General features: G+C 37.6%; 1 protein-coding gene across 5 annotated transcripts in view; it reads left to right on the plus strand.

The window, feature by feature from the left end:
- Positions 1-16,285, plus strand: part of NOL4 (nucleolar protein 4) — a gene marked incomplete at both ends in the record, with an annotated part of 193,189 nt that overhangs the window by 157,230 nt on the left and 19,674 nt on the right. For all 5 annotated transcript variants that reach the window (XM_080339921.1, XM_080339922.1, XM_080339925.1 and 2 more), the window contains one exon: positions 4,781-4,894. In XM_080339921.1, the coding sequence (XP_080196047.1) occupies positions 4,781-4,894 (114 nt within the window). The remainder of the gene's footprint in view (positions 1-4,780; positions 4,895-16,285) is intronic.

Genomic DNA, 16,285 nt, shown 5'->3' on the forward strand with positions numbered 1-16,285 from the left:
TTGGTGAATATACTGCTCCTAGTGGTTTAGATTGAAATATAATTAATCTGTTATATCAATATCGGTACATTTATACCAAAAATGTGCATTTGAAATTACAACATCACAGTTTTTTTAGAATCCATATAGAAATACAGAAATTTTGTGAATATGCCAAAAAGGGTATTTTATGTTTCGCCTGAAGATACTGCAAAGGTACTTTGCTTCAAACAGAAGACCTGATGATACTGTATACAGTTGGTGTACTGCAAATGGGTATTTTACAGCATATTGAAAGTGCTAGTCTCTTTTATGTTATGGAATCAGAGATTATACTACTGGAGCTAATTTCTAGAAAATCTGGACAAAGGATTTATGATTTCAAGTGCCAAAACATCAGCTACCTTGCAGACCTGCTCCATAACTCTAGAAAGGCTTGTTGTAAGATGCTTTGATTGTTGAGAGCCAGATCTAGAGATCACCAAAGCCATTAAATGATCTTCATTGGCTTTAATTTTCTTTAAAGCAGACCAACAGTTATTTGACTACAAAGATGTATCACCTAATTTGACTTTTCATTAAGAATTCTGCAAAAATGTATCTGTCAATAATTTGCACAAAAATGATTTCCTTTAAAACCATGCAAATGTTCCTGTCCATTATGGTGGTTAAGTGTGGTTGTTGCTTTGTCATCATCATCATCTCCAAGGTCTGTGGTGGTCTCAAGAATCAGGTTTAAATTGCCTTGAAATGCAGTTTCAAATGTGAGAAGACTGGAGATGGTTGGTCATCTGCCTTGGGCTACTGAGGGAATTTCAACCTCTTCCTGAATGTCAGTCGCTTCAACAGATGTTAAAACGAGAGACTTGTGTGTGTACATAAAACATAGAAAATTTCCCTTACATCTTTCGTCGAAATGCTCTTTGCCTACATCATGTTAGAGGCTGAATGTTAGTCGTGCGTCAGCTGAAGAGATGTACAAAACCCAAGAACAATGTGTGTTCAAAATGTGGCTGCTGTTTTAGTGCATTCACAAGCAGCATTGTGTTTTCAAATAAATAGAAGGAATTCTATATACTGCTGCTGTGTGATGCACAGAGGCATATAGTCTTCTCAGAAGGTCTGTATTAAGCTGTTTACCGGATTCCCTTTAAGTTTTATTCATCTCTTCACCTGAAAGTTTCTGTAAAATTTTCACATGCCTCTTTTCTATCTGTCTTTGTTTCAAAATGACAAAAACGTTATCCTGCCTTCTAATTTTGCCATGTGAATCTCTTGTTTTAGTAGACTGAAGTTTAGAGGCTTGCTTCTATTGTTTTACACATGGGTAGTCCCAGTGTAGTTATTTCCTGCCTTACATCACTGTGAAGTGAAAAAATACCAGTCTGGGGCTGTGAACATTATGTATCAAACAACACTAGCTGCATTCTACAAGTTAAAGCTGGTCAGGTTTTAATTGTATAATGCCTTTTTCTTTTTTTCCTCTAAGAAATGTTAGTTTGTCAAAGGTTTTTTTTTTTACAAACTCCAGTAAAATGAAACCTGGTTTCCTGCTAGTCCAGTGGGCAGGTTGTGGATCCAAGGATTGTGTGAGGAACCTGGGAGCCCTTGGAAATGAGGGCTTCTTGGGTCCCACATTTCCTGCTGTTGTCCCAAACATGCAGGAACCAGCACTCAGCCCTCAGCTCTGTAAAAGTGATCCCGGAACCCAGAAAACGCTGCTTTGGCTGAGATCTGCGGGCTGCAGAACTGAGTGATGTTGTTTTTGCCATGTTTCCCAAGGCTTTGGATAGGGAGTTGAGAAATGGACAGAATCCCATAGTGACTGGGATGCTTGAGCTTCTTACAGATGTAGTTTCATAGCTGGTAGTCATGTTAGAGATCATGAATAATCAGAAGTATAGAAGATGAAGAAGTTAAGCTAAGGCAGAATGGGCCTCTGAGCCTAGAAGTTTGGGCTAGTAATTCAGTTTATTTTAAAACTTCTTTTAAAAAGTGATTGTTTCAAAGTATTTTTTCCTCTTGGGCAAGGCTTTTCAAAATTGATCATTTTGACATTTCACAGATACGACATCTCATGGAACAGAAAATCTCCTTTTTAACAGCTCTGTTGCTAGTGACAGAGGACTATGTTTGTCAGTGCCGAACTAGTGCTATGCCTGAGTTAAGCTGATAGAACCTGAACCTTAATCAGATGATTTTCTCCTATGCTTTGTTATAGTATTTTAGTCCCTGAGTGACTCAACCATGCATTCATTACGTTCTCCCTAAGGTTCCCTCTAGATGGTTTTTGACATGAATATATCAACAGCCAGCTGCAGTGATGAGTGAGAGAAAGTATGGGTTAACACATATTTCAAGAGGAAGATGCTCCATTACCTGAAGCTTTCCTCATTTTTGCAGGTTCTAATTTTGAGTTCAATATTTCAACAGCAAACACATAACCACTGCACTCCTTTTCAGATAAAACCATGTGACTGCTTGATTTTTATGGTAACTATTTTTTTTTCTTTTATAAAACACTTCAATAAACCTATTATCTCCCATAAACAAAGAAGCTGGAGGAACATGGGTTCATTTTACTTTTTGTTTAGAACGTTTCTTTTTTTGGCTCATATGTCACCCTCTAAAAATCCATCAATGTATAGGTATGGTTATAGCTCTAAATAAAGACCCGAGCTGGAGGAATTATTCAGGTGTTTACTCATAATTTTTCAAGAATGTCACTGTGTGGCCACTGTTAGAGAACCACACTGAGACTTCCATCCAGCCAAGGTGGTCAAGGTACCTTGACCATTGGTAAAGCAGTGGCATGTACAGTGATACTTGGCCACCAAATACAGGGAGGGATATAGCCTGGCTAAGTGATGCAACAGCGTGCTCAGAGTAACATCAGCATTCTAGGGAGCCAAAATAATAAATATAGTGCTTTGTCAGTGAAAACCTTCTGCAAAGCCTTGCTCCCTCCTCTGCAGCTCTGAGGAAGGTGTTTGCTTGTACCGTACTGTTAACTTCTGTAATGGCACCAGGGGTTAACATCAGTGTCATTCATCTCTTAGATCTAATTTTAAAAGTTCATGGGAATGCATTGTTGTACAAACTAGAAGGAAGTTCAATAGTTTGTTCTGTCAAATCAATCCAAGTATATCTCACTGTGGTATTGCAGCCTCTGATTGTCTTTCTTACTCAGCTGTTACGCTGGTGGCAGGGAGCTTGCTCTTGGATGAGTGGGGAGAAATAAGCCTATTGCACGAGTGAGGGAGACCCATAAATCCCTGTTTATTTCTAAAAGCTACTTCAGCTTCTGGTCCCAGACAGGCTGTGGTCCCATGCATTAGAGAATGTGCAGTGTCAGGTAAAAAATCAGCATTCTGCACAGCACATACCAAGTCAATAAATGGACTTTAATTTTTAAAAGTAAAAATGGAATATTAGTAATGGTTGGCTCCTCAGTTTCTGGAATGTTGCAAAAACCATAAAATCAGTTCAACCAAGATAATGAATCTGTTCTAAGCTTGTCTAAGAACTGAATGGGAATACTTCAAAACTTGCTTCCAAAAGCCAGTGACATGTCATAACAAGTCCATATTTATGGTTTAACTTAAAAAAAGAAGGTATAACTTAAAAAAAAAACAAAAACAACACAACAAAAAACCCCAACACCAACCAAAAACCGAACCACATGAAAAATAAACAAACAAAAACCGACCAACCAACACCTAAAACCCCCCAGACATACAGCCAGTTTCTCAGTAGGTACAAATTTACATAGTACTTTGGAGATCAATGAAGCTTTGAAAACTTATGGAAGTCCAGAACCAGTTCAATAAATTGCAATCTCTGGAATGGGCTTATGCGTGTATCAGAGTCTGGGTTACTATTCACATTTATTTTCTTGAGAGTTCACATATATCTTTGCGTACTAATGAAAAATATTAGTTATATTGTGAGCTTCAGTTTTTAGAAAGAATGTCTTGCATGTGATTAGGAAAATAGGTGTGTCAATATTATTCTTAGTGAACTGGTATGGAAGACCATATTGGAGTTCATGACCAGCAATGGATGTTGCTTTTTTGGTATTCATGGCACCTTTAACCTGAAACATGTAAGTGCTATGAAATTAATAATAAGAGGTTTTGAATTGAAAAAAATGAACCATATCTAGTTGAACCACAAAATATCTGCATTGTTGGAAGGCTGGCATTATCAAAAGAAAAACAGATTTTTTTTTTCTTAAGTCTTTTTAATCACATCAGTCATGTTGCAGCAAGGAATCCAAATATTCATATACTACAGATTGTGACTGCTCTGAAATGTTCTGACAATCTGTTATGTTTTGAGTGATGTTTCAACCCTATCACTTGGGGTTTTATGTTTTGTTTTGGCTTGTAATTTTTTTTTTTTTTGGTGACTATAAAAAACCACTACTCATCTCTGTCACATGCTGTACAGGATAAAAAGCCTTTCAGTTTTCTTAACAAGAATCAGATGGCCAGGGTGCTGCTGGAACGCAGAGAATATGCCACTGTCTGTTCAAAGTACAGCTTAATGAGCCCGACTAAACACTCTGGACAATAGAGCTGTGGGGGGAGAGGGCTCGTGGATCTGTGGATCAGCTGCAGCTTTAACATCTAACTAGTTTCATTTTTCATCTTTACAAGTTCCATTTCCCTGTTTTGTTGGTATAAACTACATTTCAATGAGCGGACTTTCCTGCCTAAGTGCCGGTATTGTGTGCTTTGAAAAAGGATACCGTGGATTATGCTAGAAATAATTTCTGTGTTTCTTTTTTCTCTCATAGTCACGACCTATTCCCTCACACCTTACTTCAGCAGTTGCAGAGAGTATCCTGGCTTCCGCCTGTGAGAGTGAAAGCCGAAATGCTGCAAAAAGGATGCGGTTGGATAGACAGCAGGTACTGTGTTGTTTGGGGGTCTACCACATCCGTATTTATAAATGCACTAGACTCATTTACATAGGATGCCATGCAGGAGGGTGGTGCAATCACTTATACGTTTCTTGCTAGCAAGAATAATTAAAATACAAAAGCCGTAGTTCTTTAAATGAACACACAAGTATGTCTTTGTCTAGATTTCCATAAGCTGTATGAGAGTGCCTACTATATTTATAATGTCCAGCTTGATAAAGCTATATATTTGCTTTTTAACGGTTGTAGATTTTGAGGGCAGATTGTGTACTCTGCATACTACAGTTTAAAGGGACAGAACATCCAGTATATATGATTTCCATAAATAACAGAAATGATGCATATATCCATGAGTCAGTGTGTTTATCTGTGCAGATATTCTCTTTCAAAATGCGTATGCATTTCTAAATGTAAGGTGAAATAGTGTCTCTCTGAAAATACCTGTTTGCCTGAAACAGAAAAGTTATTGTGATCGAAGCCAAAATGCTGTCAATTACTTTATTACTGAGTTTGTAAAGCCTATCTCAATATTTCTTTTATTTTTTTTTTCTTATGTGATTATTCACTTGTTCTAGTGCATGTTAGGGTTTCATTATTTTTAATTTGCTGAGAATTGCATGATTTCTTTCAATTTTTTTAAATCAAACTGACAGATTGTTCCAGGCTTTGATAATTTTTGTTGCTTCAAGGATACAGTGAGTGTCTAACATTCTTATTGTAAAGATGATTATGCTTTATTTCTCCTCGTGATTTTCATAAAGTCAGATATCTCACTGTTTTCAAAATATGCTTCAGTCATGGTAGATGAACTTTTTTTCTTTTTTGGTCAAAAATAACATCTTTTAAAGGATTTTTTTATCTTTTATACATAGTCCATTGAGTTCTTTCAGGTCCTGCTCTGACTGAATAAAGATTCCTACTACTGTTGAATAGCTTTTAGGAGCTGAGAGTAGATATTGCTATTTCTTCTTGCTGTTATATTTTTTGATAGTATTGTCATAATTGTGGTACATTTGCCTTAATATTTACAGATTACATGCATCATTGAAGTACTGTAAAGTATGGCTTAGTTTAGAAGTGGTGCTCATACAGATTGTGTAGGTTTTATATTCTCTTATTTGTTCTCTGATTTTTCAGTAACAATTAAAAAAACAGCCAGAGAGCCATTGAAAGAAAAACAATTCTGAAACTATAGACAGAAGTAAACCAGCTTATTGAAAGGATTTTTCCTTTAATTTGTGGTGTTACTGTCATGAAAGGATTTGCTAGCAGGTACATTTGAGGGGAGAGGTATATCTTCATTTTTACTTAAGGAATTGAAAATCTGTAGGCAGAATGGCTCCAGACCGATCATCTTAATTACAGCTGTGATGTTAAATTAACAAAGTTGCCTACAAAGAACAGGTGCTGGGTTCTGCTTCCTTCAGCTCCTTCCTCTTTTTGGCAGTGAGTTCTGAGAACACTCTGGAGGCAGATGCAAATAGCACCAGCCATTTGATTTGGCAAGCAGTAAACTTGCTGGGTTGATGTGGCTTTGGTGCTTGCAAAACTATTTGTGAATTCAGGATAGATTTGCTGAATAGTTTTGGCTGGGGAAAAAAAAAATATGGGAATATGTGTAAGGTAGCTTCATAAAACTTATATTCAGAAATCTACCCTGCAGGGTGGAATAGTTCAGTCATTAGAGAAGTAAAAAATCTTGGTTCTATCCCCAGTTCCATTGAAATGTAATTATTTATTCTCAGCTTGTGACATTAACAAAGCAGATTGAGAGCAAAGCATTCCAGAATATTTCTGAGTGGGGTATTGAACACACACTACTGTGCTCGGTTCTTGTGCTGAGATGGGAAGTGGATCTCTATCATCACATCCAAGGAGAGTGCCTTATAGGTAAAAAGGCTCTCCTTCTCATCTTCCTATTTTTCTCCTTTTATTTACTTTTAAATTTCCTTTACTTTTTGTACATATATCCAAAATGAAATATTTTAATTTTTTTTCTTAAACAGAGAAAGGTTGGAAGAGTTTGGTTCAGTATGTTGTTTTTACAGTTCCATAGCTCTTAAAAACAAAAATATAACCTTGTTTTCTTGTTAACATGGCTCTACTATTCCTTTTTAAATATAAATTTCCAAGATTGGGCATTATACCAGTGGGTGGACTCAGGCTTTGAGGACCCTTCAATTGAAATTTGGGAGGAAGAAAGGGGAAATAAGATTTGGATAATGAAAATTACCATTTCATAAGTTATATCAAGAGATCTTCTAATGGAGGACAAGCATTAGACAGTCCTGGAAGGTGGATTGTTAAAATAATCTGGTAAGAGCACTCGTTCTGCACTTGCCCTTAGAGCCGAAGGGATGCTTTGCATTAAAGCTGCCTTAATCCTGAATACAGCCCAGTGATGATGTGCCTTTTATTCTCCAGAGAGGTGATCTGTCCCAAAGTGAGGTGTGATTTGCGTTCTCACCACAGAATATTACCTATAAATCGTGAGTGTATCAAGAACACTGGGAGTGTTGTGCCCTATCCTGAAGATAAGAAAAAGCTTGATCAGCTTCCTGAATTCCTTTTCTTGTCTTGTTTGTGCTCCTTTCTTCTCTTCTCCATTGTTCCTCCACTCCTTGGCACAGCGCATGAGCAGGACGTTCTGAGCATGCTGCATGTACGACCCTAATGGAGATCTGTACTTTGGTAAAATAATTTGAATTTCCAAACTAAATACGGTTTTGTCCACAGTGTTTGTTTAACAGTGGTTCGATGAAAAACCATCTCAATTACTGCTCAGCAAAAAGAAACAGCTTAAAAGTCAAAACTGTGTAAACTTCTAATAGCTCAGTTTTTCTTTTTAACAGTTATTGACCATGCTCATGTCTATTAGCTGTTTCTTTCACAAGTATTAGACATAAGAGGTTGGCTTTATATACTTATAAGCCTGTGCACAGATTTGTTATGTCTTCAGAAGAAACCTCTTTGACTGTGTGTGTGTTTATTCGCACACAAATAGTGCATCTTATTAATGACTTTTTAGAAGTATTTCCGATAGCTGCAGTGCTCAATATAGCCCTGATCTAGTGAAATTAAGTCTGATAAGTCTGAAGCAGGAAGAAGCCATCCTTCTACCTGTAGACCTTAAATTCCACTCACTTGATCTTTGTATTTCCTCACTCAAGGATGAAAATTTCTGCCTGTAAAAATCCGATTTTAAAAGTAAGTTAATGAAAACTGGTCTCACTGGCATCAATTCTGTATTTTCAAAATAAGTCTTTTTCATGGCAATAATTTATTTCATAATGGGAAACTCAATGTGATCTTGTCTGTTGGGAAACTAGTGACTTCCCCTAGTTTTTAAAACTGCAACAATAAAATCATTGTCTGTTTCTGAGGCTTCTCTGTGAGGAATATAAATGTGTTTACTAGGTCATGGTAGCTTGGACTATAATGCTTTGCCTGTCTGACTGTTTTAGATGGTACTCATGTGCTCTCTTTAACTACAGTGCATTTTCATTATCTTGAGATCATGCTCTGTTAGTTGGCCAGTAGCTTAAGTGCCGAGAAATTACATATTTGGTACCTATTACCTGAATGAAGAGTTCTGTTGCTTCCACTTTTTTTTTCTTTATTATTCTGCCTGACATTAAAAGTAATTTATTCCCTCCCATAAATTGTATAGATCTGTACACTGAAATTGTGTAAGTTTACTACTGCCAAACGGTAAAATGCTTGTGAACTACACTGGGCTGGTTTTGGTTGATCTTTCCACAGTCCAGGTCGAGCAGTGGGCACAGAGGCAATGCAGCACTTTTGTGTTGCTCTCCAAATCATCTCTGCTTAGTCTGAATACTGAAAAAGGGTAACTCCAGTCTTGTATTTTGAGGACTTTTTTCATGGCAACTGATAGAAAATGTAGAAACAGTAATTGGATTGAACTTCTATGACTTGCTTCATTCAGAGATAGAAGAGACATTATCTGAAATCTTAAGATCTCCCATGCTTCTGAGTGATATCTTGGGATGCTTTTCTGTGACAAATCCTTCAAGATCTTTATTACAACTCTAGCAACATTTAGGGTGAAGCACTTGCACTGAAGTGGAGGTTCTGGACTAGCATCAAGAAGGGAGCCGTGAAACAAATTAAGCAGAGCTAACATTCAGCCCGTTTTACATGCATTCATTACACATAGTGAACAGGATTACTTCTTTTGTTGTGTCCTTCGCTTTACAAAGTTGTGTCTTGGTTGAGGAAAAGAGGAATGGTTAAATAAGTAGAAAAATCTGGGAAAATTCATCCAGCCATTACTGTCCTGGGCAGTGAGCAGAGGCTGGGATGGCTGTTTTGTGTGCTGCCTCGGCTCTGTGGCTCTGCTTGTCATCTGTCACAGAAGTGGAAGTTTCACTTTAAGAGCTTAACCATTGTTAGTCTCTGCTTCTTCCAAACAGCTGTGTGTGTGGTGGGGTTTTTATAAATCCTTATCACAGAACAGCCTGGAGCAGTGGTGGGCTGTGGTACTCTTTGGAAAGGGGAGGTGGATTAGTCTCGCTGCTGTCCTGTCTGAAATCAAAAAGCTCAATGAAAATTATTCAAGAGTAGATCTAAGAGGAAATAGTAGTTTATATATGTTAATATATGAGAGGACCTGCCCTTTGTTTTTGCTAAGGAAGATGAAAAGGTAAAATCTTTCTTTGGAAAAGCAAATAAGAGTGGTAATAGCAAAAAATTGCCTTCACCCTTATTTGGACACAAGTGGTTTTTACAACAGCTGCCATTTGCATCATTGTTGAGTTGTTTAGAATTGATTCTTTTGCATGCTGTCATGCTGCAAAATTTACAAATGAGCAATTTTTTTCTAATTGAAATAAGAAGTTCTTGGTGATCAAGACAAAGTGTGAGCACCTGGGAGTGAGGATGAATATTGGAAAGCAGGAAAAGCACCGTGTCATAGAATACATGTCTGTAGAAGTGTATTAACCTTTTTATGTATGTGTCACGTATAGTTAGCCAGATCGTTTAGAAAATAGATGTAAGTTCATTGGCACCATGTGGTTTTTTACTAGTTAGGAATCTGGGCCTTTGAGAATTCATTATTGTAGATAGGAAAGTAGTGGTCAGATATGACCACAAAGCTGTGGACTGGATTCTCTTCTGCACTCTGTCCATGTTGTTTTAGCAATTTGACCTTTATTTTAGCAAGCAATGTCATTGAAGGGCTACCACAGCATTCGGAGTTTTTTGGGTAGTCAAAGGTGCAAGCTACATATACTTCTGTCATCCTTCTGCCCCAAGTAATCAGATATGCAATGTATGATTCTCTTGTAGTTACATAGCGAATGACAAGTTGAGCCCAGAGAGAGCTGAAGCTCGGAGGAAAATGAAAGTTGTCTTACATATCTCCTATCCTAACAAAGGCATTTTTCAGCCAGAGCAAGTGCTTTTTAAGTTAGTAGGCTCTTCACAGAGTGCTTGTCAGTCAGTATTTTCTAGAATATACGTGATAAGAAAAAGGCTTTCTGCATTTTCATGTTTTAAAAATGGGAATTTTAAGGATAGAGTTTATTTTCATTCCAGAGACTAGCTGAAAATAACAAGTCAGACAACTGTATAGTCTGATAAAGGTGTTGTCCTCATACCTTCACTGCACAGACATCAGAATATAATACTTTTCTTGTAAAATTTGTAATTTCTTTAGTTTGATTTAATTCAGCTGTTTGTTATCACTATTTACAAGGCAAATGGGAGGCAATACAATGAAGCTATTAGGATATGTGTATGTCTCCATGTGTGCATGACAGACAATTTCCCTTTCACTGAACAAACTAGTTATATGCAGACTAACTTTAATTCTTCACATGAGATCATATTTGGAGATGGCTGCAAGACAACTTTGCAGTTCCAAGAGTATTACTTGCTTCATCTCTATTTCTGCCTTAATTATGTCACTCTCTGCTAGGCATCTGAAAAAAGTTCCCTCAGTATAAATGTTAAATGTCTTTTTGTTGTTGTTGTTTTTCTTTTTTAATCATAGGGTTAAAAGATATGATGTAAGATTAGGATAAATGTGCAGGTTATAGTTCTGAGTCTTATGGAAACTCCCATTTTTTTTTAATATAAAAGCTAAACTCAATAGAAAAAACCCTTTGATTATTTGAGCTTTTCAAGTTGATAAGAACAAATCTAGATACTGTGCACAGACTAGCATGCACTATAATGCCATGAAGAAGTTCTTTATGATAAACACTGAATGCATTTTTTAAGAAACCTCTCATCAAGATGACAGCTATAATTTTTTTCCCTGCTGTGATTTGTAAACAGGCAAATTAAATATCAATAATCATCGTGGTGGAGTGAAAGATAATATCAAACCCCCAAGGAAGAGAGAGTTTAATGATCCCAGGTTTACACTGATGAACATAAATGAACATAATTTGCAAATAGGTACTTTAAACACATTCTTCACCCCCATTCTAGTTTGAGGGATAAAAGGAAGACAAATGGGATAAAAGGAAGACAAATGTAAAGTTTTCAGTGCTTCAGTAGCATATGAATAGGGTGTTAAGAATATTACGACATTTAGTAATTCTAACATTATTGCTTTTAGTTGTTGGAGTAGTAGGGCTACCGTGGCTACTAGGTTTCTGAGAAAGCAATTATGGCCTAGGTACATATGCTGGAAGCTGACCTGGCATTTGCCTCTGGATAGCTGTCATAGCAGCAACCTGAATAGAGCAGCTTGAAACAAGTGCTGGTTGCAGGCTGGATGCAGGTCCTGTGCTAATGCAATACATCTGAATATTAATAAAAGTGCATATGTACTGCCACTTGGAAATCATTGCTACTGTGTTTCCTTCCATTTATATCTAATTCCTATATGTTCATTTTTAAAGAAATTGGGATTTGTGAGGAGATGTTAATGATCTTCCTCCATACAATTTCTGGTGCTATTTCTCTGCATGTAATAGGAGGCTGACCTAAAGAAAGACTCTTCAAGTACAGTTTTATTTAAAAAAATTTTAAAAGTCTCGCTGTTGCAGACCAGGAACAGTTTGTATCTCTGTTAAGACGGAAGGAAATTACTGGTGGACAAATTACAGGTAACTGTAAAACTGTTTTGGAAGAAACTAATTAAAAATCTGAATTGCAGTGAGGGCATGGACCTCTATTTCAGGATCACCATCTCTGGCTTTCAGCAGTGAGGGAGAAGAGACCTTAAACCTTCACATTTGAGGACAGAGAAGTTGTGTTTCAGCTGTGCCACTTAATGCACAGGTTCTACATCTTGACACACTGAGCAGTTGATTCCTGTATCACCCTTCATGCAGCAGGAAAGAAGGAAGGAGAAGATACATTTGTGTCCCCATGTGTATGTTGTTGTTCTCTTTCCTGATCAATGCATACTGCAGCTCCCAGGAGGAAGGAAGAAACAAATTGTAGGGTTCTTAAATGCTCTCTTTATTCTGTTTATGTGATGTGTTTTTGTATGGAGGGCAGATTTGGACAATATTGGTTACAAAGCAGGGAGTTGTGCAAAAATATCTCTCAGAGGAGGCTGGAGAATGCCTTGCTGAGGCAGCGCTGCTGTGGCAGAAAGCTGCGAATTTAGAGGAAGCACGAAGAAGAGGTTTTGTTTCACAGAGATGGAGTCTTTGCCACAGCTATTCAGTATGTGGGAAGAGTATATCAACTATACATCCTTGTTAGAGGTTGAGGAGAAAGCATCAGGAGTCCCTTCCTCTTGGGTGTCACAGAGCCTAATTTGCTCTGGAGGATGGGACTGTGGGGCCATGTCCTCTCTCTGCTATATGTTTACATCAGACCTGAAAAATTCAAACTCAAAGTTATTTTCACTTCAGAATGAGAGGCATGTGGCATCTTAGATGATATAAAACAGCAAAAGGAAGCGGATAGTTCACTTAACATAAAGTAAGCAATTAGAAACTGGAATCCCAAAAAACACAAAAGGCAAAAGTCATTTTAACTTGTAAAGAGCTCAATGCCTCTTACACTACAGATGATTTATTAATAATAGCTTTTTATATTCAGATATCTCTTTGTGATTTGGCATTTAATAGGGGTTTCTGTACGTCAGTACTTTATCCTTTTTTATGTGTTCAAAATGATCACTAAGATAACTGCAATGTCCTTGGATACCCACATGCTAGTTTGCATTTCAGGCCTTGTTCACTTCCATCATTTCCCCACCTAATGATTATTTTACTTCTGAGCTGGTCTTTGGTTTGCTTTTGTGGTTTCAAATGGTATGCTTTAACCACTGAGGCACAAAATGTTATGCAGGCACCATTTAGCTGCTTGTGGATTATTGTCAAGAGATCAAATTATGTACTAGTATTGGGAAACTTTGCTTCCTACCCAGAATGCACTGGCCACATTGTCAAGGAGGGGTAAATAAGTGGTGTGCATTGTAATTTTAAATCCTGCTGCCTTTCAAGTCAGTGGTAAAATTCCTGTTTTCAGCAGTGCTGGCTATGGTTCTGTTATTAGCAGATGCAGCTGGAAGGGTCTGCTGAGTATCACAGGGCAACCCCCCTCCCTCCATGCTGCAGCCCAATCTACATTAAATTTGCTACATCTATTGGAAAGGAATAATGTGCAAGGCATGCAATTGCAAATAATTTCATGCCTTGGATTTACAGTGAGGCCCTAAGGTGAGCAGCTAATTTTTCACCTCAACACAGAGATCATTAAATTAGAAAATGCTTTATTTTTCCAGGCTCTTCGTGCTGAGCATATATGGTTGAATTTCAAGCTGCTGGTTTCAGAGAACACTTTAAGTACTCCGAGCTGCAATAAGATCTTGAATGTGAAGTAAAATTGATGCCAGTGTAAGTGTTCTATTCTACAGTTTGATAAAGCTGAAGGCTCAGAAATAGAGCGTTGGGTTGTTTATTGGACAGGAACTTTGAAACAACCTTCCCCTTCCTACCACAGGGGGAATGAAAATGAACAGGGACCAGAACAGCCTTCTTCCCTGTGTCTTTAATATCCATTTCCTGTAAAAGAGGCCGAAGAGGAAAGGCTGGTGGAAATGTAGATATAAAAGTTCTCTCCTCAGGTGTAGGAGATGGAGATTTTGGAGTCCGGGTTTTTCTTCTTCCAGCTCCCGTGTTTAAAGCCAGGAAAATAAAGCATTTTGCTTATCCCTTCCTTTCATATGGCAAGAATATATTGAATGGGAACCATTTTCTTGCCTTTCAGATGTTTCTAGCCTAGAGACAAGCATGTTATAAGCATGATTTTGTCTTTCCTTTCCTGTGTTTAGCTAATGACTTGATTGTACACACCCTCCTGTGTACAGCGCAGGCAGGGAATAATGTTTCTGGTGAGTAAATCCCTGTTATCATGCCGAGTGTGGGCCAGTTTCATGAAATCAATGCAAACCCGGTGTGCATGCGCAAACTCTTATTTTTCAAGAGTGGCATATTTTTGTTTTGGTTAATGAATTAGTAGATTTAGAAGACTTTAAACAATCATAGATTACTCCCGGTTGCACAGTGGTTTCAGATGTATTCCTCCATTAGAACAGTGCAATTCTCCGTGCAGAAAATGTATGTAGAAATGTATGCACAGACTGCCTATGTTTGGTAGCAGGAACATGTTTGTGATTCAACAACTGGCTTGATGTCTCTAAACTAAATTTAGAAACATATTTTTCTAAGAAAACAAAAAAAGAAAATGTAGCAAGCTGTGGGAGCAGGAGCCCGAGTGCATTGCCTGGGAGCAGCACCAGCTGCTAAAGAGGCAAGGCACAGGGCAAGGCAGCCAAGCAGGCTGCGGCCAGCAGCCCAGGCATTGTGCCAGAAGAATCCTCCCCTGAAATGAGAATATTTGGGGAACAGATTTGTACTGCAGTGCACAAATTTCATGCTTATTACTCATGGTATTTTGTATTGAACTTCAGTTTTACTGTCTCCATTAATGAAGCAAATCAGAAAGTACATCCTTCAAAGGCCAAAGTGCATTTCTCTGTTTCTTCCAATGGCTTGTGCTACTCTGGTTTGATGACTGGGGAATCAAAAGGCCATAACCCAAAGCATCACTTCTTATCTACTGAATCTTTTAAAATGCAGAACCCTCACCGTACTGAAGTTAAAGGATGTGCACCAAGTTCTGTCAAAAATTTAGAGCAGATCTTCTTCAATAGCAAAACATTTTCTTCCTACGAAATGGTTTGAGACAGGGTGGGGAGGTCAGGAGTTTTTTAATATACCTTTTGTTTTTAAATTTGTTTGTTTGTTTGCTTTCTTTTTTTGTTTTGTTTTGTTTTGGTTTAAGCTGTAAAAGTCAAATAGTACCTGGAGCAGTGTTGACAAAACAGACATCTTGCATTGAATTAATAGAAAGAATTTTGTTTTTGAGAAACCTGAAGTTCAAATTTTAACACAGATTTCAAATAAAATTATTAGCAACCAAGTATATCAAACATATCTTTAAAATATCTGAACCTACTGTTGAAAACAAGAACCAGTTATTAAGTGCATGCAAAAAAAGAAGAGTAATCACTAACAGACAAGAAAGCTGTTTGTTGTTTCATTTTTTTAAAGACAGTTATCTATAACTCCCACTAGAATTTACTTTTGGAAGATACACAGTACTGTAAATATGGCAATAGGCTGGAATCTCCAGTGCACTTGTTTTTTTCCATTTCAAAGCAGAACACACAGACATTTATAATTAGTTGGAACTGAGGAAGTTAATTCAACATTAACCTCAAATGCCTCATGTCTAGGCTATCATCTTTTGTTTTTAAATGAAGAAGAATTTAATTTAGAATCCAATATAAAGTGCTTTGGTCCATTCCCACTGCCACAGAGTCCAGTATATGTGATATTAACAGAAAATGTGTGGCAGAAGAGAAATAGGTAAAAACAGTCAGCAGTCCAAATTATACCCCATAATTTTCCAATGAAGTCTTTTTCATTAGTTGCATCTCTGCACCCCAGAACTAGCAGGTGTATGGAAAGCTGTTTTGTGTCAAGAAAATACGCTGTTGGTGGTGGGAGTGATATCAGCTGTAATGCAGTAGACGAAGAGACCTATAGTGGGAGGTTTAATTATGTTGACCGTGATGATATTGTAGTAATAAATCTGCAAAGCTGGCACAAGCATTGCTCTGATACTCCCACACACTTTCCTCTGCATGCTCCCTAAACATTTGATTCATGAGTTTAAAATTTTCTCCGTTGGTGCTCTGGTGCCACACTCCTCCTGCACTGAACACAGTGATGCTGATCCAGCCCATGGTAGTCACTAAAAAATGGCATGTTGGCACGGGGGAACAGAAATGTTTCTCCCTATAGGAGTGCCTCACTGACATAATTTCTGAAGGACAGTACACATAAATATGAAAAACGCAGAGAAAAATGCTTG

The sequence above is a fragment of the Nesoenas mayeri genome, assembly GCF_963082525.1.
Source record: "Nesoenas mayeri genome assembly, chromosome: 2".
Classification (NCBI taxonomy): Eukaryota; Metazoa; Chordata; class Aves; order Columbiformes; family Columbidae; genus Nesoenas; species Nesoenas mayeri.